This window comes from Diadema antillarum, unplaced genomic scaffold (assembly GCF_040938485.1).
Source record: "Diadema antillarum isolate AM-2024a unplaced genomic scaffold, OU_Dant_1.0 seq00000398_RagTag, whole genome shotgun sequence".
NCBI lineage: Eukaryota > Metazoa > Echinodermata > Echinoidea > Diadematoida > Diadematidae > Diadema > Diadema antillarum.
Genome location: NW_027271389.1, coordinates 360,035 through 387,433, shown reverse-complemented (window position 1 = coordinate 387,433; position 27,399 = coordinate 360,035). Strand labels below are relative to the sequence as shown.

The 27,399-nt window shown below is 38.6% G+C and overlaps 2 protein-coding genes across 2 annotated transcripts; one reads left to right on the top strand and one right to left on the bottom strand.

Moving 5' to 3' along the window:
- Positions 1 to 13,273: 13,273 nt before the first annotated feature.
- Positions 13,274 to 17,201, bottom strand: LOC139732018 (uncharacterized). Its single transcript, XM_071642894.1, has 4 exons — positions 17,184 to 17,201; positions 16,743 to 16,790; positions 15,199 to 15,374; positions 13,274 to 14,629 (listed from the first exon to the last, which is right to left on the bottom strand). Exons 3-4 carry the CDS (start codon positions 15,265 to 15,267, stop codon positions 13,424 to 13,426), a joined length of 1,275 nt encoding a protein of 424 aa, XP_071498995.1. The 5' UTR covers positions 15,268 to 15,374; positions 16,743 to 16,790; positions 17,184 to 17,201; the 3' UTR covers positions 13,274 to 13,423.
- A 7,798-nt stretch (positions 17,202 to 24,999) lies between these two features.
- LOC139732056 (uncharacterized protein KIAA1958 homolog) lies at positions 25,000 to 26,491 on the top strand. The gene has a single exon (XM_071642932.1). It carries the CDS (start codon positions 25,184 to 25,186, stop codon positions 26,489 to 26,491), a length of 1,308 nt encoding a protein of 435 aa, XP_071499033.1. The 5' UTR covers positions 25,000 to 25,183.
- Positions 26,492 to 27,399: the final 908 nt, after the last annotated feature.

Here is a 27,399-nt window from a genome sequence, read left to right as displayed (position 1 = left end):
ACGCCAATGTTATTGATTGTTCATGTGTTATATGGCCTGTAAAATGTTGCGCCATCTGTTGGCGATGGTTTTAGAGCCACTCGGGCTCGGTGATTAAAGGCTGACTATAACCCGTATCTGGTGTCGCTGGATGTTTTCTCCTTTTATTGGCGTAGCTTTCTCCATGTTTTTTTATTTTTATTTTTTCAGGTGCTTTTTATGAATATCAATGGCTGGATCAACGTTGATTTCCTCAATTAAAGGCACACATTCTTCATTGAACTTATTCATTGTATTAGAAGCTCTTGAAGTCAAAGAGGAATGTATTTAGAATATCAGTGTCTGCAATACATTTTTCAAGTTGGGACATGGACTCAATGCTCGAAGTTGTCTCTATTTTCTCTTAAACAGTTTCTGTGATACATCAAATCAAATGCAACACAGTAAGATGACTCATTTAGATTTCCTATTGCTATTCAAACCTCGTAACCATGGGTTTTGATTTTGATGACGTTAATCTTCTACTCATTGTCTCACTTTCACCTCGAAGTTCACTACTTCTGCATCAGAGCAATAAAACTCACAACTTTTAACCTTTGACTATCCACCACATTATCTCAGCCAATGCCCACTCACATAGGATGTGCTTCATCGCCCCGTGATAGCGAATTTGATCTTTAAGAAAGGGATGCCCTTTTTTGGTGGTACATGTACAAGTAGTGTATTATAGGTGATAATGATGCTTCCATAGGAAAAAAAAAATTGTCTAATGACAAATGATCATAAATATACTGTACAAACCAAATTGCTTCAGGACCAAGCAACTTCTTGGACCACACCTACCTTCTCTGTTGCTTGCGCTGTCTCCTCCCGGAGGCAATACAGTACTTTTTAAGGGCCATGTTGGTATTCTTGAGATTCAGATATGCCTGCAGTATCACAGGCTGTCCAGTGTCGTTGTATAGCACCAGCACGACAGAAAGGCATTAAATGATAAGGGCGAGGTCCTACGATGTTTGTATATGTCCTGGCAGGAGTTATTTGCAGCAAAGCCGGTACACATTCGTTAAGCATCAGCTTCAAGTCCTGTTCAAATACTGTGGATGTGCTGTAGATATCCTGTATATGCTGTAATCATCGCTTATGGCCGTCCTGTCCGTTTGTCATCCGTAACTAAATACGTTTTGCCCGTAGTCATTCTGTGGCTATTCCGTGAGTATGAGTTCGATGTGCTGTACGTAGCTGTTCCATCCGTCCAATCTCTTGCAGCAACGGACTTTACAAGAGACCTAGCGGATGGAAACCCGTGGAAAACGACAAAGCACAGTACAAATACTTGTACAGGGGAAAACGTGCAACTATCGAACAAGGGTCGAATCGCGCTATCCGTTTTTGGTGAGAAAAAAACTTTGTGCATGATGCACAAAGTTTTCTGGCCGCTCTGACGGAAATCACCGGAAGAGAACGCCCATCCAAAGGATAACAAGGAAAAGTAGAAATTACGCAGTGCGTAATATATGTCCCCGCCGGAAGTAGCATTTTGTAGCAAAATGTACAATATAGGTGAAAAATCAAGGTCAAAGGTCAAAGAAGTCAAAGGTCAAAATTCTGTGTAGAAGTTTTGAAGCGCTCACCTAGTGCCATCACATAAAGCAAACGGAATCGAAATCGGGTTAGAAATGGCAAAGGTAGCATTTTGTAGCAAAATGTACAAGAAAATGTAGGTCAAAAATTAAGGTCAAAGGTCAAAATTCTGTGTAGAAGTTTTGAAGCCCTCACCTAGTGCCATCACATAAAGCAAACAGAATCGAAATCGGGTAAGAAATGGCGAAGGAGTGGCATTTTGTAGCAAAATGTACAATAGAGGTCAAAAATCAAGGTCAAAGGTCAATGAAGTCAAAGGTCAAAATTCTGTGTAGAAGTTTTGAAGCCCTCACCTAGTGCCATCACATAAAGCAAACAGAATCGAAATCGGGTTAGAAATGGCGAAGGAGTAGCATTTTGTAGCCAATGTACAATATGGGTCAAAAATCAAGGTCAAAGGTCAAAGAAGTCAAAGGTCAAAATTCTGTGTAGAAGTTTTGAAGCCCTCACCTAGTGCCATCACATAAAGCAAACGGAATTGAAATCGGGTAAGAAATGGCGAAGGAGTAGCATTTTGTAGCAAAATGTACAATACAGGTCAAAAATCAAGGTCAAAGGTCAATGAAGTCAAAGGTCAAAATTCTGTGTACAAGTTTTGAAGCCCTCACCTAGTGCCATCACATAAAGCAAACGGAATCGAAATCGGGTTAGAAATGGCGAAGGAGTAGCATTTTGTAGCAAAATGTACAATATAGGTCAAAGGTCAAGGTCAAAGGTCACGACTGAAATTCTGTGTACAAGTTTCAAAGCTCCCATGTAGTGCTATCATATAAAGCAAACAGAATCAAAATTGGCTCATAAATGACAGAAGTAGCAAATTGAAGATTTTGATCACACACGGACGCACACACGGACGGACACACGGACGGACGGACACACGGACACACACACGTACGCAGCCCGTTTCATAGTCCCCTGCTCGAACTCGTTCGGCGGGGACAAAAAAGACTTGAAACGCATCGTGACGGATATCAACGGATGCAAACAATCGGCATTCGTTTCTCATACGTTTGCCTTATCCGGCAAAGTGTGACAGTTTTTTTGTTTTTTTTTTTTGCCGACGACATGACCCTCCTGCCGATGTACGTCGACGATAATCTTGATTAGTTATCTACATTTTCTCCAAGTGAAATGCTATGCAATGAAAATTACAAAGCTAGCTTCGCGCAAAAACCGTTTGACATTTGATATTAGGTAACTGTTTGTAGTTGAAACGAAATAAATGATTAATGACATGATAGAAAAATTGTTAAATTCCTATGATTTTTTTTTTTTTTTTGGATGAATATTTAACCTGGAATTCACAAGTCGAACATAAGGATACAGTCATAGGTTTCATGTGAATCAGCTATGTGTATTCCTAAAGTTTTTTAAATGTATTTTCTTTAATGCACTTATAGTTTAATACAAACCATTTATTCTGTCCTATTTACTATATGGTGTTGTTGCTTTGAGAAATTGTTATTTGAAATATACTGATTTGTTGCTAAAGTTGCAATACAAGAGTCTTAAGATTTTTACTCATGGTTTCCATCATTTATGTTAATACAGATCATAAATTTTCAAGCGCCTAACGTTGTAAAAGGTGTCAGGCATAGCTACCCTTCAAAATGGGGTCATTCCACAAGCCCGACAACCACAAGTCATATATACTGCCCACGAGCTCGACATTGAGAAAAGGTCCGTGAGTTAACAGCAAACAAGGCCCATGAATCCGACACCAAAAGCAAACAGGTCCATAAGACCGACACAATAGGCTATAATGCAAACATTATCTCATACTCAAAGCAAAAATGGTCTACAAGACCGATACTGCGTGCATTTCAGTCTCGTGGGCCTTTTTAATCTTTTGTCGAACTCTCGGGCCTTGTTTACCAAGTGTCGAAATAATGAGTAATAATTATTTGTCCAGTGTCGAGCTGGCGAATCGTATAACTCGTGTGTCCATTCTGATGTCGAGCTCATGGGCCTTGTTCACTTAGTGTTAACCTTGTGGGCTGTGTGACTCGTGGGTCATATCTCGTGGGCTGGGTGACGTGTGGGTTGTACATATGACTCGTGGGTCGTGTGACTCGTGAGCGGCGTGAACCCGTATCTCTGTTTTAGAAATTTAAAGGTTTGACCGTCACAAATCAAGATCTATTCTGAATCTCCGGTTCTTATGATACATACTGTGAAGGGAAAGATATCTTTTAATCAAACATACAAGCAACGCAGCGAAGTAGAAATTGAGAGATTCGAGAATAAAGAATGATGGTAGTGTATAATGGAAGTCACATCCAATTGTTAAAATAAAATCGTTAGAACTGAGGATAAGCTTGAAACCAATGTCTCGTTAGCCAATTAGCTCTGGCTAGACATCTTTCATAATCTATTTTATACGAATGTAAAGCTTTTCTGCAAGTCTATGTCTTAAGTATGACGCCTGAATACCGCAATTGAAACTGATCTAATGTCAATACCATTCACACAATAGAGATCCTCACGCAACAAGGGAACAATGACCGCAAAACAATAAATGGGCTCTAGTCTAACGAGAGTGGTCGTTTTAATTATTGTACAGCAATACAAACGATGTTTCGGTATTGGACCGCCATACCATATGCCAAGTAAATCACTGTATGCAAAATTCTGAGCATGGTCAGATTTCAGGAAGTATGAAATTACGACATGGACATTGATTCATCAACAAGTACAAGGACATGTCATATGAAAGATAAACTCTGAAATTACTATCCGCAAGTAAAAATGCACCATATATAATATGTACTCATGATTAACTACGTGGGCATTTATGTTAATTTTAGGCAATCTATAATTATTAGAATCACACCTTGCAAACATCATATATGGGACAGCCCTACAAATTGATAGATAGTGAATTAGTTTGGCGATCATGGCAAATACTCTTCCAAGTGTTAGTACATTCAGAAGATAACTAATTACATACATACATACTTTTTTTTTCAATGATATTTTATTGATTTCATTCAAATCAATCATAAATTAACCCATTCTGGGTGTAACATGAACATAAAAACGGTACAAATGCCATTCAAAAGACAAATCCATTACCAACTTATACTGCCAATCATCTCCCTTCAATATAACAACTCGATTACAAATCAATCTTACTGACCATTTCTTCACGAGAAAGTATTGACATGTACAATATATATATATATATATATATATATATATATATATATATATATATATATCTTTGACTATGGTATACTGCCAATCATCTCTCTTCAACATAACAACTCGATTATAACTCGAGTACATAAGGGTGTATATATACAAGGATATATGCATAAAAAAGCAACAAAAATACGTTATACAAAACTAGAATGAAATCATTCCATTGAAAATCAAATCCCCATCCCCACCAACCCCGATGCACTCAAACCCAAGGGCGTACCGAGGGGGGGGGGGGGGGGGGGGTGTTTTGGGTGTTCAAACACCCCCCTTTGCCAAAAGGGGGGTGTTTGAGGTGTTCAAACACCCCCCTTGGACAAAAGGGAGGTGTTTGAGCTGTTCAACACCCCTCTTCAGCATATGTTTAGATGTTGACAAATGAAACAAAAGCTGTATTTACCGCTTTTATTTCCGTTTTGAATTCCGCCTTTCCTTTCTTTTGCGTTAATTTTCTCTCTCTCTCTCTCTCTTCCTTGTTTTATCTTAATGTTTGTGTGGACGATGACACATTATGGAGTTACATAATATACGCACTAAAGAACTCGTGACAGTCGTGTACAGTACGTGTTAATACTACGTTACCGCACCGCGCGCGAAGCTGACGCGCAAACAGTAGACATTCCCGATCCCTGCTTTGCTTTCTGACCGAATCGCGGAGATACACGTACATTACATTGCGCATAATGTTCAGCGTTTACCGGTATTGTACCGTACGCGGTACCGTAAATTGTAGGCCTATATGATGCATAATATCATGTGTGTACAATGCATGCTGCGCTGCAACCTATTATAGGCACATTGCATGCTAAGTTAGTAGTATCAACTACCAACAGTGGCCATGGTGGCGTATCTAGAGGGGGGGGGGGGGGGGGGGGCAGAAAACCAAATCAAACAAGATGAAAACAAAACATTAATTCCATGTTTTGTAACGCTGAAATATAAAAATTTTCGGCTCGCTCGCTGCGCCCGCTCGCCAAAATTTATCAAAAAAAAAATAAGAAGAACAAAACGTAATGATGACGTGGAAATATAAAAATTTCGGCTCGTAGTAATTTAGAGTATTTTTCCAAGTTCTTAGTTTGTTGGCATAAATCGTTATCTATGAAGCCGTCACTATATCTTGATTAAAATTGTAAGATTTAATAACCAGAAAATGACAAGAATTCCATGTTTTGCAAGGTGAAATACAAAAATTGTCGGCTCGCTCGCTGTGCTCGCTCGCCAAAATTTATCAAAATTTACCAGATTTTATATCGCCTTCAAAAAAACCCTTTTAAGTGCTCGAAAAGCATATCAAGTGGACTTTTTTTAAGTCCCTACCGGGATGGGATTGGGGTTGAACACTGCTGGTATAAATCGTTATCTATAAGACCGTCACTATATCTTGATTAGAATTGTCATTCGAAGATTTAATAACCAAAAGTGACAAGAATTCCATGTTTTGTAAGCTGAAATACAAAAATTTTCAGCTCGCTCGCTGCACTCGCTCGCCAAAATTCTTCAATATCTATTACATTTAAATCACCCTCAAAAGACCCCTTCTAAGTGCTTGAAAAAGCATATCATGTGGACTTTTGTCGTTATCTATAAGGCCGTCACTATAGTTAGAATTGTAATTCGAAGATTTAATAACCAAAAATGACAAGAATTCCATGTTATGTATAAACCTGAAATATAAAAATTTTCGGCTAGCTTGCTGCGCTCGCTCGCCAAAATATAACAAAATTTAGGGTTGCCTATTACATTTAAATCACCCTCAAAAGACCCCTCTTAAGTGCTTCAAAAAGCATTATCATGAGCATTTAAGTCCCTACCGGGATGGGGTTGGGGTTGAACACTTTTTCAGAAATTAGGGGCGCAATTTTCGCGCTTGCCCCGGGCGCCGTTTTCCCTAGATACGCCACTGACTACCAAGTACAGTCAGTATAGTAGCCTACTGGAAGCAGCAAGCTCTGGAAGCTCTGGGAGTAGCAAGTTACTTGCTGCTCAATGTAATTAGTAATAGCACATGGACTTGGTAATCTTTAGTAATAGTAGATATGAATTTTTTTCAATGACTGAAAGTTAAAACTGAAAGATAACTGAGTGTGAGTCTACAAATTGTAGTTGGATGACTTTATTGCGCCTAAAACTAGATATCTAGGTCTAGGAACAGTGGCGTAACTACGGGGGGCATGGGGGGGCACGTGCCCCCCCCCCCCAATCCGCTGGTAAAAAAAAAGAAAAAATAAGAAAAAAAAGAAAAAACAAGGGGAAAAAAGAAAAAAAACCTACGAAAATGGTAATTCAAGGGTTAGTAAACTGCTTTTGAAATCGACATGAAAGAATGATCAAGAAAAAAAAATATTTTTCTAAGATTTCTTTTAACCATAATAAAGAGGTATAACATTGTTCAAAAAGCCCGGAGTCGACAAAAGATTGTGATTCAGCGTGATTCCTGGTTGGCATTTTGAATACAAGCATGTGCGCAGTGACTCAGAATATCGGAATGGCAAAAAGAGTCGCTGCATGTTGCGCAATGTGATGTTTGATAGGTTGTACACATTTGCTATCAGCGCTTGATCATTGATTATGCAGTGTTGCTATACATACTAGTCTATATTAAAATGCCTTGCATTGCCAATAATAAGACTTGACCTTGGCTATTTCCTAACTTTTCCATCTATATGAAACACACACACTCACAAACACAAACAAATTAGGGGATGCTCTATATAAAGTACAGATCTTGGACATCCTTCTCCCGCTTGGTCACTTCGACGCCCCCTCGCTGGTCATACCTCCCCCAATCATGAACATAAACCGACACCCTTGACTACCAGTGCCGGATCCAAGGGGCGCACCGGGCGCCCCCTCCCTCCAATGCGAAAAAATATACATGTAGCTACAAACGACAGTTTTTGGACGGTAAAATGTCAAAATTTTTAAGCTCGCTCGCCTCGCTCGCTCGCATTTAACCGTTATATGCCATTCTGCTGATGTTGCTGCCAGTAATTGCCAGCAGTTGCGCCCGGTGCCCCCCCCCCCCAATTTCCAAAGCGAAAAAATATAGCTACAAACGGCAGTTTGGGGACTGTAAAATATCAAAATTTTCAAGTTCGCTCGCTTCGCTCGCTCGCATTTAATCGTTATGCAATTCTCCTGATGTTGCTGTCAGTAATTGCCAGCAGTAATTACGCCCGGTGCGCCCCCTCCCTTTAATTTCCAAAGCGAAAAAATATAGCTACAAACGGCAGTTTGGGGACTGTAAAATGTCAAAATTTTCAAGCTCGCTCGCTTCGTTCGCTCGCATATAATCGTTATGCAATTCTCCTGATGTTGCTGTCAATAATTGCCAGCAGTTGCGCCCGGTGCGCCCCCTCCCCTTAATTTCCAAAGCGAAAAAATATAGCTACAAACGGCAGTTTGGGGACTGTAAAATGTCAAAATTTTCAAGCTCGCTCGCTTCGCTCGCTCGCATTTAATCGTTATGCAATTCTCCTGATGTTGCTGTCAGTAATTGCCAGCAGTAATTACGCCCGGTGCGCCCCTCCTCTTAATTTCCAAAGCGAAAAAATATAGCTACAAACGGCAGTTTGGGGACTGTAAAATGTCAAAATTTTCAAGCTCGCTTGCTTCGCTCGCTCGCATGTAATCGTTATGCAATGCTCCTGATGTTGCTGTCAATAATTGCCAGCAGTTGCGCCCGGTGCGCCCCCTCCCCTTAATTTCCAAAGCGAAAAAATATAGCTACAAACGGCAGTTTGGGGACTGTAAAATGTCAAAATTATCAAGTTCGCTCGCTTCGCTCGCTCGCTTTCAATCGTTATGCAATTCTCCTGATGTTGCTGCCAGCAGCTGCCAGCAGTTGCACCCGGTGCAACCCCCTTAATTTCCAAAGCAAATATATATATATATATATATATATATATATAATTTTATATATAGCTACAAACGGCAGTTTGGGGACTGTAAAATGTCAAAATTTTCAAGCTCGCTCGCTCCGCTCGCTCGCATTTAATTGTACAGTTATGCAATTCTGATGTTGCTTCCATGAGGTGCCCCCCCCAATGTTTTGACCCACGGTACGCCACTGAACACCCCCCTTTAAAAAATCCTGGGTACGCCTATGCTCAAACCTATCCCACACCCCGCCCACCACAACCCCAAACACATACATCCATAACCACCACACACATGCACCCCAAACATCAACACACATACACACCAACACCAAAACACACATACACACATACACCCCACACACAAACACACCCGAAGCGATACCACCTTCCTTCCTAATGAAAACGACTTCCAAATGTTGATTGATACGTACAACATACAAGCGTGTAATGGGCCGTATGCTGAAAAGCATCATCCGCCCGCACCCAAATACCGCTCCAAATACACATTCAAATTCATCAAACAAAACTCATCAAACTCCTAACTGCGAATAAAATCCTATAACTTTTACACCACCAAAAACTTACCCCTCCCCGCGCGCGGCCAATGACACATTATATTGCCTTCACCACTGATAACTACACTGTACTAATAAAAAGAAAAAGAAAACAAAACAATACTTAAGCTCTCGTTTCAGAAACATTTTCCCATTTCAGCAAATGTCATCCCAACTTATTTCTTTTTATAGCAATTTCTTTTTCTTCATCCCGAAAACTTATTATTCTGTTACAAATTTCCTCCAAAGTAGGAATTTTTCCCTCCGACCTAGATCTAAAAATGATATATTTCAAACTAAAAATTATTGTATTATAAAATTTTACTTTTGGATCCCTTCCCGTAACACCAAAATGAACGTCTCTCCACTCTATATTTCGAAGATCTGCCATCTCAAACCTATCTATCACTTCCCGCCACACACACACACACACACACACAAATGCAGGCACTATTTCCATTTTGTGGTACCTTACCGGCAAAGTCATGAGGTTGCTGTTTAGTACAATGATATTTATTTCCCGTTATAGCTGGTATTAATTCACCTTGTCATAATACATAGTTGTCTGTTAACAATGTTATTTATTATAAAATGGGTTCAAGAATGTAGCCAATAGGAAGCGCTGAAATGAGACACACCTCCTTCCTTTACTTCAGTACAATTGCACTGCCTGTATGGTAGATTGCCGATCGTCTGTGCGCGCGGCGGCTCCTTTGATGAATTGCATGCATACGCGCTGTCAATCCTGTAAACAACTTCTAGTTCGGGCTGCCGGCCGGCCGGCCTGTCTTCCCTTGTGCATAACCATGTGTGGCGTACGTACGTATACTCTACGCACACTTTGTACAGTACAGTAGACCAAGCGTTATGGGACCGGACGCGTACATGGAGTCACTTTGAAGAGCAAATCCAACGATTTAGCAGGTTAATTCTCACGCCGTTTTCAGAGTATGTTGTCTAGTAGGCCTATATGAGGAGTCTATATCAAGTCTTTAAGGTAAAGGGTGCATATTCTATGTAAAATAAGTAAGTTTTCATGCGGGAACTTAAGTGTCCGGAAACCCAACCCCCCATTATACTTATACTGTATGTGCGGGACTTCCGCGAGTGCGACGTGCGTAAATGTTTGAGACGAACATCTTCGGACGTCTTGACCCACAAAGGTACGTGAAAAACGCTGAAAAATGATGTTAGTTTTCGAATTTTCGACCCATTTTATAAAACAAATGATGCACAGGATTAGTTCGTGGCGTTAGTGGAGGCGTAGCTCACTCTCGGGTATTTACAATGTAGTGCAACATGCACTCGGCTTCGCCTCGTGCATGTTTCACAATTGTAAATACCCTCGAGTGCACCACGCCTACACTAACACACTATCCTGTGCATCATTTGTATATTATCTGTTATTGTTTCCTAGATAACAGTTAAGGGGCCTACATCAGACTTGATTACATTTACTGGACTGCGACTAAACATGCTTACTGCTGCACAGCTTTGAAATAAGTTCCATGTTAAACACGGAATTTCGGAATTCTAACTTTACTATAGGTGTACATGGAAATTAGCCTTTAATAGTCTTAGATAAATTACTCTGTGAAGAATTAAATCATTGTTTGGCATGATGTTATTTACCGATGTGTTGGCTCAGTGAGTAGAGCGGCTGCCCTCACAATCGGGAGGTCGGGGGTTCAAACCCCGGCCGCGTCATACCAAAAGACGTTAAAAGATGGGAGTTGCTGCTACCTTGTTTGCCGTTCAACAGTTGAAAAGGTTAGAGCAACGTCGATCTGGCGCTGCTCAGTGGCTGCCGGGCCCACGATCAATTGGGCAAAATGAATTTCCATTCTTGGACAATAAAATTTGGAATTTATATCCAAAACAATTACAGTGTATTATTTATTATGTTGTAATTCTATATCATTTGCTATATGATAATTGTGAACACAATGAAATGACAATTCTGGCTAAAGACTCCAACTTGTCGAATAGGTAAAATTATATCAGATTTTTAAGAAGAATAAAGAGACCTAAATGATTCCCTACTTTGCCCAAGTTGATTAAGAGAATTAACAATAGATAGCTGGTAATGCTAGAGGTTATAATAGTGACAGGGTCCTCTGGAAAGCAGCGATGCTACTTCCCAGGATGAATAAAATCGCATTAATTAGACTCTTCATCTCATAGAAAGTGTACCCCGCATACGCATTTTGTTCATAGCTTTGATTGTGCGCTATCATTTTTCAAATAATAAAGAAGATTCACGCAATAACAATTCAGTAGCATGAGAGATCAATACATCTTGCTGGCTCTGCAATGAAATCTTTATTCCCAATGTTTTTTTTTTTTTTTTTTTTTTTGCAAAGAAACCAACTTGCCAACCTACAATCGAATGTTACAGAAATTCAGACTTCAGATACTACACTTATTACAATATAACTCAATGAATTACAATTCGATACAATACAATGCAATACAACATAATACAATACAATGCAATACAATACAGTATAATACTATACAATGCACTAATATATACAACAAGATACAGTTCTATACAATACAATAATTGAATTCTCATAGCGGTCTTGAAGATATAAGTTGCTTCAATGAGCTTTACATCATAATTATTATCCTAACCCATATACGCATCTGCTATAATCTACTGGTCAGCTGAAATTAAACAAAACAACATATAAAGAGTTTATGATAATGTGTCAGGACCGACAATGATGGGCATATCGTACATACTGAACATTGTCTTCACCATACACAGGCTAAACACAACAAGGACAAGACAAATGGAAAGTATAAGTGTTGTATACAAAAGGGTTATCTTCAATACAGTCACTCCCCGCAAATTACCTCCCAATCCAACATTAAATACATCAGTACACTGTACTTAACAATGACATGAATCCTAACATTGCTGGACAAAAATAAAATTGTAATAAAGCCAGTTTTACAGTATGAAAGAGACATTTGAAGCATCACTACCGCGTACTCACTTCTGTACGTGAATTCATTTGCAAGTGTTGAAATGCAGCACGAGTAATGCATCGAACATAATACAAATGCTCATGAGAATTTCTCTTACTGTCGTTAGAAGTTAGACGTTCATAAAAACGATCTTTATATAATACTTCTGGTGAGGAAAACTGTCACGAAGCGCAATGACACAGGCAAAACAGCATGACTTGTGTTTAAAGGATGACCTATATCTTCTACTTCAAGCTATATGGACGTTTATGCAATATTGACAGTGGTGGTTAGATGGTGCAGGTAAATGAGTGATATGTGAGTAACAGCGAAAGTTGTATCAGAAAAATCATACTGGAAAATGTTCGTTGGCATGGCGTTACCTGATATTTTTACAGCTACAGTATAATTTCCTTACTTTTGGTGTGCTATGATATTTTTTCATACAATCGTCTAAAACCTATGTTGTAGCTTAGTACATTAAAGCGAAGTTCGACGTGTGCATGATCTTTAGGCACCATATTATCATTGATTTCTTCTCTGGCTTTCCTGTAATAAGAACAGGGGCTGATCCAAGAATTCCGTAAAAAAGAGGCGCCTTTACAAAATAAAATTGAAGGGGGGGGGGGGGGGGGCGCCCGGTGAGCGAGGTTGACCTGAATAGAGTTGATAGTCTTTCATAGTTTTTGTAATCTTCTCGAATAGTGACATTGATCACAGCCACGTACGCAAATAGCTTTCATGTGCTGAAAGTCAACACCAAACGCGCCAATAAGTTTGTGACCAAAATATATCTTTAGCTCGATAATTATCAACATAAAACCGTTCCATGTCTTCACGTAAAAATCAACAATGACAAGTTTTCGGGGTAACCATAAGTTTGTATCCTTGTTTAGGATACAAGTTTCTTTGTTTATTTTAATGTCAAACAATGATAAGTGAAGTTTCATTCGCATGTCAATGGGAGATTGTTGTGAGGCCACGATATCACTACCCCATCTAATTTGCATACATGGTTGCTATCAATATCACTGTTTTATCCAAACATAAATTATGAAACGTGAGTATTTCGTAACCGTTTTCTTTTGTTCAAGGTCTAATTTTGATGAACCGTCTGCCATGTTCTTTGTTTGGTTTTTCGAGCAGAAAATGTTGTGGTGTTGGATTTTAGGATTTTTAGGATTGTCAAGTGTTGACATTCTGTGACACGTCTTCGAGAATCAAGTAACCAAACTCATCAATGTTGGCTTCCACTTCCTCATCGATGTCTGTTTTTTCTTGATTGTCTCCGGAAGGCGAGTGTCGTGAATTCTTACAACTGGTCATTGATTCTCTTTCTGTAGGTAATGTTTCATGATCTTTGTCCTCAATAATCAAATATCCAAATTCGTCCAGCAGAACCCCTCCTGATTCCGTAGAATTAGAATTGTTGACATTTGAAGAAATATCAGATATAAGTTCATCACATCTCATGTCACTGGTAACTGAAGACACTGGATTATGCATTTCACAATTGACGTATGCGTCTCTTTGACTCCCACGCGATGATGGTGATATTTTCGCTGTCTTTGGAGATTCACTCGTAGTACTGATCGGGTCATGTGTGTGTGCAGGAACAGGAGACTCCGACCTATTAAGACCTTCTCCTTTTTCCTCAGATCTTGACGGTGGTCTGTCATAAAGATTGGTGTGCTTGAGGTCGGATTGATCATCGTCTTCCAAGGAACAATCGCTTACGTTCCAGAGTGAATTGCTTTCCATCTCAGCGAGACTATCTTCCATGTTCTCTACAGCATCCTGGGATGTTGAGCGGGAAACATCTTCTGAAGATGTCGTACGATTAGAGTAAATGTTAGACAGCATTAGACTAGTTTCGTCTTTGTCCATGTCCTTCAAACCGCTAAGTTTCTTAACCTCTTCAACTGTGGAATGTTTTGACAATAACGTGTCTTGTGACGCTTCTCTTGAGGACAAACTGTTATCTGTGGTTGATTGATGGTCTGGCACACCCACCACCATTTCCGCCTCTATACCTTCACGTGCTGTTAATTTTGTTTCTACTTCGACAGGTTCCATGTAACCATTAACGCATTCCTTTCCATCGACTTCAATGTCATCTGCACAGATTGATATTGTTGCCGACAAAGCGTCAGAAAGTAGCTGAGATGATGAAATCCCGGTAGGATGTACCTGTACATCTGTGATGCTTTGTCTGCTTATCTCAGCTAGTGGAAGATTAGCACGGTTAATAGTGTTGTACGGAGAGTCGTCGATTTCGACTCTTTCGAGTCGTTGTGTGTCCTGATCACCCATTATTTCTTCGTAGACGTTGTCCTCGCCCATTAGGCTCAGAGAACGTTCAGCTGAATTTGGAGTCACAACATAATATTTCTGCAAAAAGGGGGAAAAGGTAGAAAACGAGAGAAAAAAAAAGTAGAGAGGACGTGTTACAGTTGTTCACTTCATTATGCAACTGTTAATAGGATGTGGGTACAAGGGGTATCAGATTGATGAATTGAAAAACGTGGCATTCGAACATCAATCATTGCTCCTAGTTCGAAGAGATGAACGATTAATCGGGTTCTTCCTCTGTATATTATCAGTGTGTTTGGAAGATGTATATCCTAGAATGTCATGGACCAGAACTAAAGGATTTGAGATGAGATATTGACTGCAGCATTGTAATTAAAAACTAATAGTCATGACAATGACGATGACGGGGCTTATTGGTCGCTTTGGTGTTGTTTGTGGGTAGAAACTGCGCATGAAATAAGGGCTGGTGTTGGGTTGATGGCAGGATGTATTTCGTGGAAAAATCGGAAAGCCACCTTTACATCTTCACTTACAGTGGCCTATTTCCTCTCCTGCGTTAAATCATCAATGTTTACAATAACTTATTTCAACTTGACTTCACAATCACGTGTCAGTATATACGAGTGTGTATTTTTCAGCATCCTTACGTTGTCAGTGTGTCGATTAATCCAACGTTTAAGGTACTTCTTGGACAACCATCCCAGGAGTATCAACATCAAGATGAGGGCGAGAAGTGATGCAAGTGCGATGAGAAACCAAATGAAGAACTTGTCTTGCCTGATAAGGAGTTGGGCTGGTGTGGTGCTGATAGTCGTCTTGAAAACTGGCGGTAAATTATATTCAGTGATCAGGTGTTAGTGGAAAGCTTGTTTTTCTTACAAAGAATATAATTATCATAACATATGAACGAATACTGTCAATGCATGTTATGAGTATCATAAACTAATACATACATATGTTTTTACTTTATAAGAAAATATTATGCAAATAAGATAAATATTATAAGTATCATCCACTTAAGAACTAATCAGCTCCTAAAGTATCACATTTTGAAATTATTTTTTTGGTTTAGGGGGAATCAAGCGGATGAAGAATCTTGAATAGCTATTACTGAAAAAAGGGTATAGCCGAATGGGTAGGATTAGGCCTACAACACCTCTTCAAACTGCCATTAAGATGAAAAGCCCTTTTGACTGTAGATGGTAAGAGGATTGAAAAACCAAAGAGAAGAATGATATACGAAATGAAACTATGAATGCAGAAAAGTTTAGTATAAAGTGCTCAGTTCTTCTGTCTGATGTTCAAAGGAAAAGAATCGAATTAAGTGGCCTCATGAGTGAATTCCATCTGCCTCCATGAACAATTTATTTTGGTGTAAATATGCCTGAGCTAAAACTGTAAAGTTTTAAAAATCTCAGAGATGCCAATGCCAGAATTATAGATACCACAGGTAAAATGGTAAAGATGGATTCATTCTTGTCTAAAGGCAACACTATTCCATAGTGTTAATGCAACTAGGGAAGAACAGCCAAATGTCTCGCCTCAATAATCTTTTTTTTTCACCCTCACTGGCCTGCCAAGCTTTTTCTCACGCCTCATGCACAAACAACACCCCAAAACAAACAAATGAATAAATAAATTAACAAACAAACAAACAAACAAACAAACAAAAACAAACCAAATAAACCAAACAAATTCATTTCCAATCATCAAACATAAGATTACATTTTTGGAACAATCTTTTTAAAACAGTAAGTCAAATTAATATAATCATAGTAATAACCAGATCAGCTCCTTACCAGGGCTCCTACCACTCCTATCCCGCTGAAAAATGTCACATCTAGCTTCTCACTCATCTTATCATCTATGCTAAAAGTCAATGTTTCGTAATTTGTAGAGACTTTTGCCTACACATTTGATATTTTTACTCAAATTTTTAAAGACCTATTTTTTCTTATATTCCTTACATAGCCCTTGGTATTTGTACCTGTAATATTTTATCTCTTGCAATGTTTACTGATATTTCCACCTGACATCAGGAAAAGCACTACATTAGGGAATTCGACGGTCTGGTTAAAGGTCAAATGATTGTGAATGTTTCGTATTAAACACATTACATCTCGACTCTGCTGTCTGTTATCATGGACCTTGCTAAACGTGACAGTGAATAGTGAAATGTCCACTTGCGAACCTTGCGAGAAAGTATCCTGATGAGTTGTTGAAATCTCTGCTGTTGTGTCTAAATAAATGAGGAATGATTTGAGAATTCAAGTCAGTGCAATCAATTTGTAAATCATCATTACTGTACACATGCAATTTGTAATTGAAAAGAGCAATTTTTTTTTTCTATTTTCACAAAAAAAAACTTTGGTGGGCTTGTTCTTCACTTATTGCTCACTGGCAAATATTTATGAAGTCGCTAAGAAGATTGGTTGATGGTAAAACAAGACTTTAACTGAATTATGCCGATGTTTTATGTAACTGCTAATTATTTACCATATTTGGATATTTACATTTAAATTGGAAACTGGGACATATTTGTGAAAGTACATACATCACCCATTGTCATAAGTGTTTGCTAACAGGCATATAAAGTTAATACAGACAAAAGTGGAAACATGAACTTGCGAACCTTGCGAGGAATAATCCTGACGAGTTGTTGAAATGCGAGCAGATATGTCTGAATGGAAAGAAAGTATTGAGAAATTTCAAGTTCTTTCAAATGATTTATTATTTGTGTATTGCATTCAAACGCATTTTTAGTAGAAACAAGACAAGGCGTGCTGGAAATTGTTTCAATTTAATTCATAAGAACTTGATCTCAAATTTGGGTGCTTTACAGGTCCTCGAAATGTACAGTTATAGGTCCTATGTCTTTAGCATGGTCAAGAAGAGCATTAGAAAAATACAAGTTGCAGTTTTGTATGATTGTTTGTTCTTACTGTGGATGCCACTTGTCACGCTGTTGTCGGTTGTCATGGTATCAACGGGTCGTAATAAGATGTGGAATCCTACACGCGTTCCAGCCTCATCACTTGTGAAGATCATCTGGAGACGGGAATGTACACTAAGGAATGTCAAACTTTGGCGCGAGACTTCCATATTTCCTGTCCAGTGTTTCCAAGTGTCTCCGAATTTGGTAAATCTTAGATCCCCGTCACCGATATGAAGGTAGTCTTTATCTTGTTCCATGTTGAACACCAAGACTTCTACCTCTATGGACGAACCGTTTTCAGTTCTGATGTCCCAAAGACGATAGTCGTTACTTGGGTAGACTTCGGGGTAAAGCGGAGATTTAATAGGCACTTGGTTTCGGTGAAGCAGGGTCAATATTTCTAAATTAGAACACCACGAAAATACTAAAGCTTAGATTTTACAGTAGTGCAGGTTGCCATACAATATAGTTATTTTACAAATGGAAAAAAAAAATAAATCTTTGGGTGGTGTTCAAGTATACATAACATAAAAGGCTGTAAGATCGTAGCTGAATGCATCCGGAATTTTTGTCCCACAACAGAACTTGCTTTTTGTGTTTTAGACATTGATAGTGTAATACTGTGGCTGACATACACCAACCTCACAAGAAAGTTGGGAAACACACTGTTCATGGTCCATAGCCTTATAAATGATATTTTATGTATACATGGACATATTACACACGTACAGTTGGGGCAAAATCTTTAAGATAGTTGGCCGAGTTCCTTCTTTCTTCGAAAATAAAATAATGCAGAGAAAAATATTTTCTGTTAAATTAATTATTTGAATTTAGAAGTACCACTATAGAAGCTATATATTTCGTTCTTCTCTTCCTCCTTGTTTCTCTCTGTCCCTCCACATACACACACACGAGCTCAAATACATTTAATGTGTGTGTGTGTGTGTTTTGCCGTAACGGTGAAGATAAAACTTTGCAAATTGCCTTTTTTTTTTGTTTTACATGGATATACCTTGCTTTACAGCCGCAACAGTCATATTCAGTGTAAGCTGATTCAATCTGTCACTTATAAGTGCATCTCCAAACGTTACTTGCAGCCAGGCGTGGTTAGACGGCGATGTCACGTCACTTGGTAAGTTTTCAAGGTTAGTGCCACTGAAGCTAGCTATTGTGCAGGCTTTACTTGGAGAATCAAGGCCATCGCCTATCTCCAGGTTAAGTTGATTTTGAAGTATGAAACTGTGGAAACTGAAGTTTATCCTGTAGCTGGCATTTGTTTTAAACATCCATACATAGGCGAATTCAACTCCCGTGCCTTCCTCCCACAGAGCAGTATTTTCAGATGAAATGTAGAATGGTGAATCCGGTGAAACTACTTTAGATACTGGAAATGAAGGGCAGAGGAGAGAAACAAGGTATTACAATGCAGCAATATTAAGGGCAACCCTGCATTGCAATGAGAAATTAATCTGACAGCCAGATGTCGAGTTTCTTAAGGAAATGTTGACAGTATACGTCAACTGTAAACATTCCAAATCATTAAACTAAATTTAGAATGAGAGATCATTCGAATTCATATATTTTTACGTTGGATTCTACGTTGTCACCTATACAAAATTTGACATGAAAATGCCATGCATCCTAATCATATTTCTAGCCCCTTAATAACTTGGATATAACAAAAGAAAAGAAATCAAGTAGTGGAACAAGTAGAGCGGTAAAACGACAGAAATGGAAGAAAGTTCAGTGGCGGAATACGAAGAAAATAGAGAAGGAGAAGGAAAGCAATGATAAGAAATTAGCTGGATACGTTTTATGTGAAGTGTCGAATTTTAAAGGAAATAGAATGTTATAAAAGTGAAATGTTGGCGCACAAAGCTCAAATTTACATTTCTTTCCCCGTAATACAAAGACAATAATCGTATCCCCTTAACAATTCTTTTTTTTTTCAGATTTCGTAAGTGAAGAGTGAAGAATGATCATCGTGAACCGAAGTAGGTTAAAGGACAAGTTCACCTTCATAAACATAAGGATTGAGAGAATGTAGCAATATTAGTAGAACACATCAGTGAAAGTTTGAGGAAAATCAGACAATCCGTTCAAAAGTTATGAATTCTTGAAGTTTTTGTGCAGTAACCGCTGGATGAGAAGACTACTGCAGTGTATGTATAACTTAGATGTCACATGCGTACAACAATATAAGGAAAATATAAGGAGAATTTCACAAAATTCCATCTTTTGAAAAAAGTACACATTCCCCTGACTCGTTACCGACAAATGTTATGGGTAATATTATTCCCCCCGCCTTTAGAAAGAGGCAAGTCAAGTGCTCTTTTATTATGCGAAAAAAGTGAAAATATGTTGAATTTTCTTTTACATTTTCTTTATACTGTTGTACGCATATGACTCACAAGCTGTAGTAGTCTCCTCATCCAGCGGTTCCAACACAAAATTTTAAAAATTCATAACTTTTGCATCGATTGTCCAATTTTCCTCAAACTTTCACTGATGTGTTCTACTATTATTGTTGCATTCTCTCAATCCTTATGTTTATGAAGGTGAACTTGTCCTTTAAGTTATCACAGAAGCATCACAATATTCATATATTCCCACAATATTATGACAGACAGTCAAAATCCAGTTTACTTGAATGATAAATCAATGACTGATTGTTAACAGTACATCCATGTGTAAACTATCGATGCGCGGAGATTTTCAGATCTTACCTGATTCTACGTAGAACGATGGATATGTCTTGTCCAAAAGCAATACAATCGCCAACATTATTAGCAGATCCATTATTTGATATACACCACGTGTTATGCAGAATCCCATATTACGGTGGAGAGAGGGAAAAATGCATCCAAGCAAGCCAAGAGTCTCTCATATTTGACCGTTGAATTCGCTGTCAATTAATATACATGCATCACTGTTAAACGCGAGAGCGATTTATCTGTATGGATGTCCTGTGTCGCAGCTCGTTGAATGGAGTTCTTAACGGTCTTAGTCATATTAAACAAGAAACTTCCTCAATTAAGTGTTGCGGCGGCTATAAATTTTGGTAGCAGCAGTTGTGCTCTCACTTTCATGCAGCCAATATTATGCTAGTCATCTTTACACTGTTATTGTAACACAATATATATTAACTGCTCTCTGAAAAACAGCCGTATCAGTCTGATCAAGGCATTTTATCCCTTGATTAAATGAAATAAAACAAAGCAAACATGAATTAATTGCAAAATTTGGGATGTAGGCCTATACAGGCGCTTAGAAGAAAAAACAAACAAACAAAATTATACAAAATAAACAAAAAGTAAAGCGTTGACTTTCAAGCATACCTGATATTAGATATACAGCTTGGTATCTTTTGTCTCAAATTTGTCCAAAGATGTTTACCCTCTTTTACAACGATTTCATTGCATCATTGTTTTGTTTTCTTTATCATCCAACCCAAGGTTTGATTACCAATGATAACTTTTTGCTTTGTAAAATCGAATAAGTGAAGATAAGGCCTACTTTACTGTGAAGCAATAACGTTTCTTGTACAACTGTAGATGTTATTCATTTTTGTAATTTTCTAAAATATCCTGTACTGCTGTCCAATTATATATATATTTCAAAGTCAATTATTTGAAACTGATAGGCCTCAAACATGTTAGAAGGTATGTATTGCTTGTCTCTGACTGTGAAAGCTGTTTTTACCACTTGTAAAGTTTCATTTTATTCATTTGAAGAATGTGTGTAGCATATACGTTCAGGTTCCACTTTATCTTTTACATTCGGCACACCCTTGGATGCGATTTTGCATACCAATTTATATTCTGTCGGCAAAATTCGAGAAGAGAGACGGTATCAAGTTGTAGTTTTGATATTTCATTAGCCAGCTTTGACACTGGCGACTCCACGACGTAATGACAAGTAATAGCCATAGTCACGCTTCTGGGAATAAACAAACCCGAGTTGGAATTATTATTGTTATTATTATTTTTTAATAATTAATACTACCACTATTACTACTAATTCTACTGTTATTTATTTATTTATTTATTTATTTGACATTACAACGTAGGATACGAACAGGAAGTCGTACTTGTACTACATGATATAGGCCCTAAAGAATGTTGTGATTCTACATGTTCTAGGTGCATACCACTGGTTGCCAGTGAAGGAAAAAGGCAAACTTAATCACCGAGGCTCGAGGCCTTCCTCCCTAACCAGCGCATGCACCCAGAGTAAGCTATATCAATGTAATTAAGCAATTACAAACAGTGTCAATAATACATTATCATACAAAAGAAAATAACCTGCACTTCAAACAGAAATAAGTACAGGTGTATAGATAAAAATAGGTCTACAAATAGAATTGCAGTCACGTGAAAAATGATGATATACAATTTATGTAATCTCACTTTAGGCTGTAAACAAAACTGAAATCCAATGCCTGCTTTTGTCATTCTGTAGTGATGTTTTGTGCACGTGATGTAGCTGCATCGTTCTGCTCATTTTATCTGATTTTATTCATAGGTAAACTCAGCTATGATTGAGGAGAGTGAATTCTTTTACATTCCCAACAACATTTAATTTAGGAACTCATGACGTCTTTCATTCACTTGAAAGGAATCATATTTTTATTCTGGCCTAATACAATGATGAAACACGTGATAATTTGGAGAAGGGTACAAACAGAGACTTTCCCCGCACATAACAAAACTGAAGTGAAACTCTTCAAGAAACTTGATATGAAAGAGGAACACATTTTTGTATAGGCCTATAAATATCAAATGGTTTGAAGTTTCAACATCATTGAAAAAAAAATCCATTGTCAAATAAGTCGAAGCAGATTCAAAATACGTGGGGACACCTAAGTTCGTTTTAAGTAGAACCACTTTCATCAATCCATATACTGGTTTTGAGATAATCAAGGCTGGCAGTAGTATATCTCTTATGGCATGGTATAATCTAAAATTTGTGAAGGGTCTACAGAAAAAATTGACAGAAATCATTAAAATGTATTGTGATTATATACTCTCTAGAAAATCGAGTGAAAATATTCACTCTTAAAAGAGTGAATACAAAAAAGAGTGGATTTAGAGTGAAATTGGAGTGAATTTTGAGTGAAAATGTTCATTTTCACTCGTTTTAGAGTGACCTCAGGGATCACTCCAAAATCTTCCAGTGATCCTTGAGGTCACTCCAAAATGAGTGAAATTGAAATTGAAATTGAACATTTTCACTCAAAATTCACTCCAATTTCACTCTAAATCCACTCTTTTTTGTATTCACTCTTTTAAGAGTGAATATTTTTACTCGATTTTTTTTTTGAGAGTATCAGTTGATTTTACTATATCTATTTTCTTTGCTATCATGATGCTCCTTAAAGGACAAGTTCACCTTCATAGACATGTGGGCTGAGTGAATGCAGCATCAGCAGCAATTTTAGTAGACCACATCAATGAGAGTTAGAGGAAAATCGGACAATCTGTTCAAAAGTTACGAATTTTTGAAGTTTCTGCTCAGTCACGGCTGGATGAAAAGACTACTATAGCTTGCGATGTCATATGAGTACAACTGTATAAAGAAAGTATCAAGAAAATTCAAGATATTCTCACTTTTCTTACATAATAAATGAACACTCAACTTCTATCTTTCAGAAGTCAGTGGGAATAATATCACCCCTAACATAAGTCAGGAAAGAGTCGAGAATATGTGCACTTTATTCAAAAAGTCAGGTTTTGTGAAATTCTCTTTTCGATTGTACTGTGAAGACCTTTAAAACTGAAAGTGACTGTCATACTGTTAATGCGAGGACAACGCCGGCCACAAACCTTCAATGATCCATTTGCATGTTAAGCTTTATCATAATAATCTTATATTCTTTACCTATCAAAAAGAAACTGACGCTTGGACGTCGAAACTGAAATTTATCTTATAAAAGAATTTACACCATAGATACCTTCAGGCAACATGGACATAATGACCGCTAGACAATTATCGCCCCTATTCTAAGGAGTGAAGGAGTATTAATTGCATGCGAACCAACACTGAACTTTTGGCATTCATTCGCTAGGGGCTGAGATTATGGTTTGGTCATTGTATTCAAATTTCTTATATTATAATGTCAGATGTAAGGAAGTACGATATTGATACTGAATTATCAGAAAGTACAAGGAAGTGTTGTACAACAAATGTAAAACTTACATTACCGTTTTCCGCTGTGTAATCAGCTATGATCTAGCTTGAAAACACTTGTTTTAGGTACCCATGGCTAAATACTATTCAACGGTAGGTTTATTTTCATTAACTGAGTTTCCATTCAGTTAACTTCATTACAAATATATATATATATATATATATATATATATATATATATATACATGCATACATATATATGATATATATATTTGATAGGGCACCAGCTCAGCAAGATATGCAACAAGATCACTCTGAAAGTAAGCTACAGCTGCATGGACAATATGCATACTATAACAAAGGCACACAACAACAAACTAATCAACAACAGTCGAGAGCAAGCCAGGGACTACTGCAACTGCAGAAGAAGGAGGATTGCCCGATCCCTGGGAAATGCACAGCCAGGAACATCGTATACGAAGCGAAAGTAGCGACCCCAGACGATGAGAAAGTATACATCGGCCTCACCTTAACCTCCTTCAAATCCAGATATGCTACACACAAGGCAAGCTTCACAAACAGGGAAAAGCGACACCAGACAGAACTGAGTAAATACATTTGGGGACTGAAGGATGAAGGCACTCCCTACTCACTCACATGGAGGATCGTCAGGCACGCCCAACCGTACTCGCCCAAAACAAACCGTTGCAACCTGTGTCTATGGGAGAAATACCACATCATCACGGCCAAGAAACCAGCAACCCTGAACTCAAGAACTCATTTCAACATGTAAACATAAGAAAAAGTTTTCCCTCGCAGAGCTTGGTTAGTCCCCCCCCCCCCCCTCATCCACATGTAACAATTTAAGCCATTGTATTTATTACCCCTGTCTATACATTAAGCCCAGTACCAGTGTCATTATCAACTTTATTGTGCCGTTAAGTAGCCACGTGCATGTATCTTTTGTATCTTTTGTTTGCTTGCTTGAGTGCACCAGAGCCGTATGTCTTACACTGTACTTTAACAAGAAACTGATTTAGTTGCTGACGAGGCTTCGGCCGAAACAGACTGTCCAGCTAAGTCACTAATAGAGCAACGCCTTCCATACATTATATTGTATTATACAACACCTCAGAATGATGTTGAATTGTGATTGGCCAAGAACATGTCACATGACATTCAATAGAAAATACCTATCAAACTCATTGAGAGTGACAGCCATGCAATAGGCCCCTGGCATGGGCCTATAGCACGGCTCGAAGGTACTATAGCACGGCTTCGCAGGGGGCTACTATTGCATGGTTCGCTTCCGCAGGTACGGCTTGACCTGTACCAGCTTGCGCTTAGCTACGTCCTTTCACATACAGGATGCGCGGCCGGGCACCGTATCGCGTAGGCTACGTGTGCAGCTGACCTACATTTTGCGTGGTATGGTTTGCAGACGTACTTGTGTGTACAGAGTAGTTCGTAGTGGGTGTAACGTTAGAACCGAAACGTTAGGCCTATTTGTAGCGTCAAGTTTTAGATCATACAATCTTGTGTTTACGTTAGCGTCCTAACTCTGCAAAATGGCGACCAACTTTGTACTACTAACTGACGAGGAATTAGAAGGTCTTCTGGATTGTGATGCTTCGAACACGAAGAAAGTAATAAGGTATTCACTTAAAAAACTCGAGGAATTTGCCAAATTGGTTGGATATGAATCGATCGACGTTGTGAACAGTTTGACAGTAGTGGAGTTGGACAAATTCTTGTGCAGGTTTTACGCTGGCCTTAGGAAGGATGATGGTACTTTGTATACAAAGAAGAGTATGCAAAGTATCAAGTACGGGATCTCCAAGCATTTCATCTCAAGAGGTGTGGACACTACTTGTTCTGAAAGCTTCCCTGAAAGCCAACAGTGTTTCAAAGCCATGATGAAAAAATTGAAGCAAGAGGGAAAAGGCTGTGTAAAACACAAGAATCCGATCAGCAGGGAAGACATGAAGAAAATAGCTGAAAGTGGACAACTTGATATTGATACACCACTTGGGTTGCAGAACAAAGTTTTCATGGACGTCATGGTCTACTTCGGACAAAGAGGTAGAGAGTCCCTCCGAGATATGAAGCCTGATGACTACGTCTTGAACACGGATGAACTCGGAAATCGTTATTTTGAGCGTCGCGACACTTTCACAAAATCCAGGAGAGAAAATGAAAACGAAGAGTTTGGAGGTCGGATGTACGAACTCAAAGGTTCTCGTAAATGTCCAGTCAACAGTCTAGTCAAGTACAAGGAACTACTCAACCCATCTTGTACAGCATTCTGGCAGAGACCCAAATCAAAGCCAACAGAAGTGGGTCCGTGGTACGACAACGCTCCTCTTGGAATAAATACAATTGGATCCAAGATGAACAAAATCGCAGTAGGAGCTGGATGCATCACCAAGTATACCAACCACAGTCTGAGAGCCACGACCGTAACTTCGCTGAACGATGCAGGTTTCGAGAGCCGGGATATTATGACCGTCACTGGACATAAGGCCGAATCTTCTCTGAAGCATTACGCCAAGACCAGTGCACTCAGGAAGAGAGAAATGAGTGCCAACATAGCAAAGGGCCTAGCAGAGGGCGGAAACGAAAACGAAAATGCAGGACCAGGGGATGTTGTGTCACATGCAGGAACGGTCGTTTCGGCTGTGTTTGACCTACAGAAAGTCCAAAACCAAGGTGCTGTTGATGCCGACGGCGAAGGACATCTGACCCTATCCCAAGAACTGCAGATTCAGTCCAACATGAACATTCAGTCGTCGTCTTCATCGACCACCAAAATTGCCAAGAATACGGTCCAGCACTTTCATTTCAACGGGCCAGTGACTTTCATCAACAAAACTTAATTTGGGGCTGAAGGAATTGTGCGTAGTGCACATATGTTGACTTTGTTTTGCTTTCAAGTTTGGATTTCAAAATAATTAACTGTTCATACTTCATATGAACTAGAACTTCAGCTATTAAGATTGAGGTCTAACGTTTGTGGTCTAACGTTAGATAGACTCTAACTGCTAAATATGTTCAGCATCATCAATATTTTCACATGGATCCTGGATTTTTACTATTGACTTGTTGGATCTTGGATTTTTAGACCCTACTTGGAATTGACTTGACATTGGATCCGCTACATTTATCATGATATGTGGACTCCTAATGGACCAGTGACCTCAATACCAAGCCTTCGTCAAAAGGTGAGAAACTGATTTGTTTTGTTTTCTAGTCTAAAACCTCTTGTCTATGTTTTCAAATACAAAATCATCGGAAATGGGCTATTAAAAGTCTATAGACGGTGTAGGCCTAGACGATCTATTATTTATTTACAGTTAAAGTTAAGTTAGTGTTAACGCTAGCTAGGCCTAGACTACTACTAGAAAAACACTACTAGCAAGTCTAGTGCGTTCTCGATCCATTGCACTAGATTTTAGAAAGTACAATGTAACAATAGTCTAATAAAGAATGTCGCGGCTAGATCTAACAGACCAGGCTCTATTGATATAGGTCTAATAGAGATAGAGTCTAGACCAACTAATTAAAGAAAAAAAAAACGGTGGGACAGGACAAGGTGTTGTATAAAACGAATAATTTATGATTTTGTTCGTGCATTGGGGCACGTAATATCGCACTCGGCGCGAGATTCGCCACTGGTCTATTCAACGCGGCGCTGCGCGCCTTGTTGAATAGACCAGTGGCTCATCTCGCGCCTCGTGCGATATTCGTGCCCTATGCACTCACAACTCATAAATTATTCGTATAC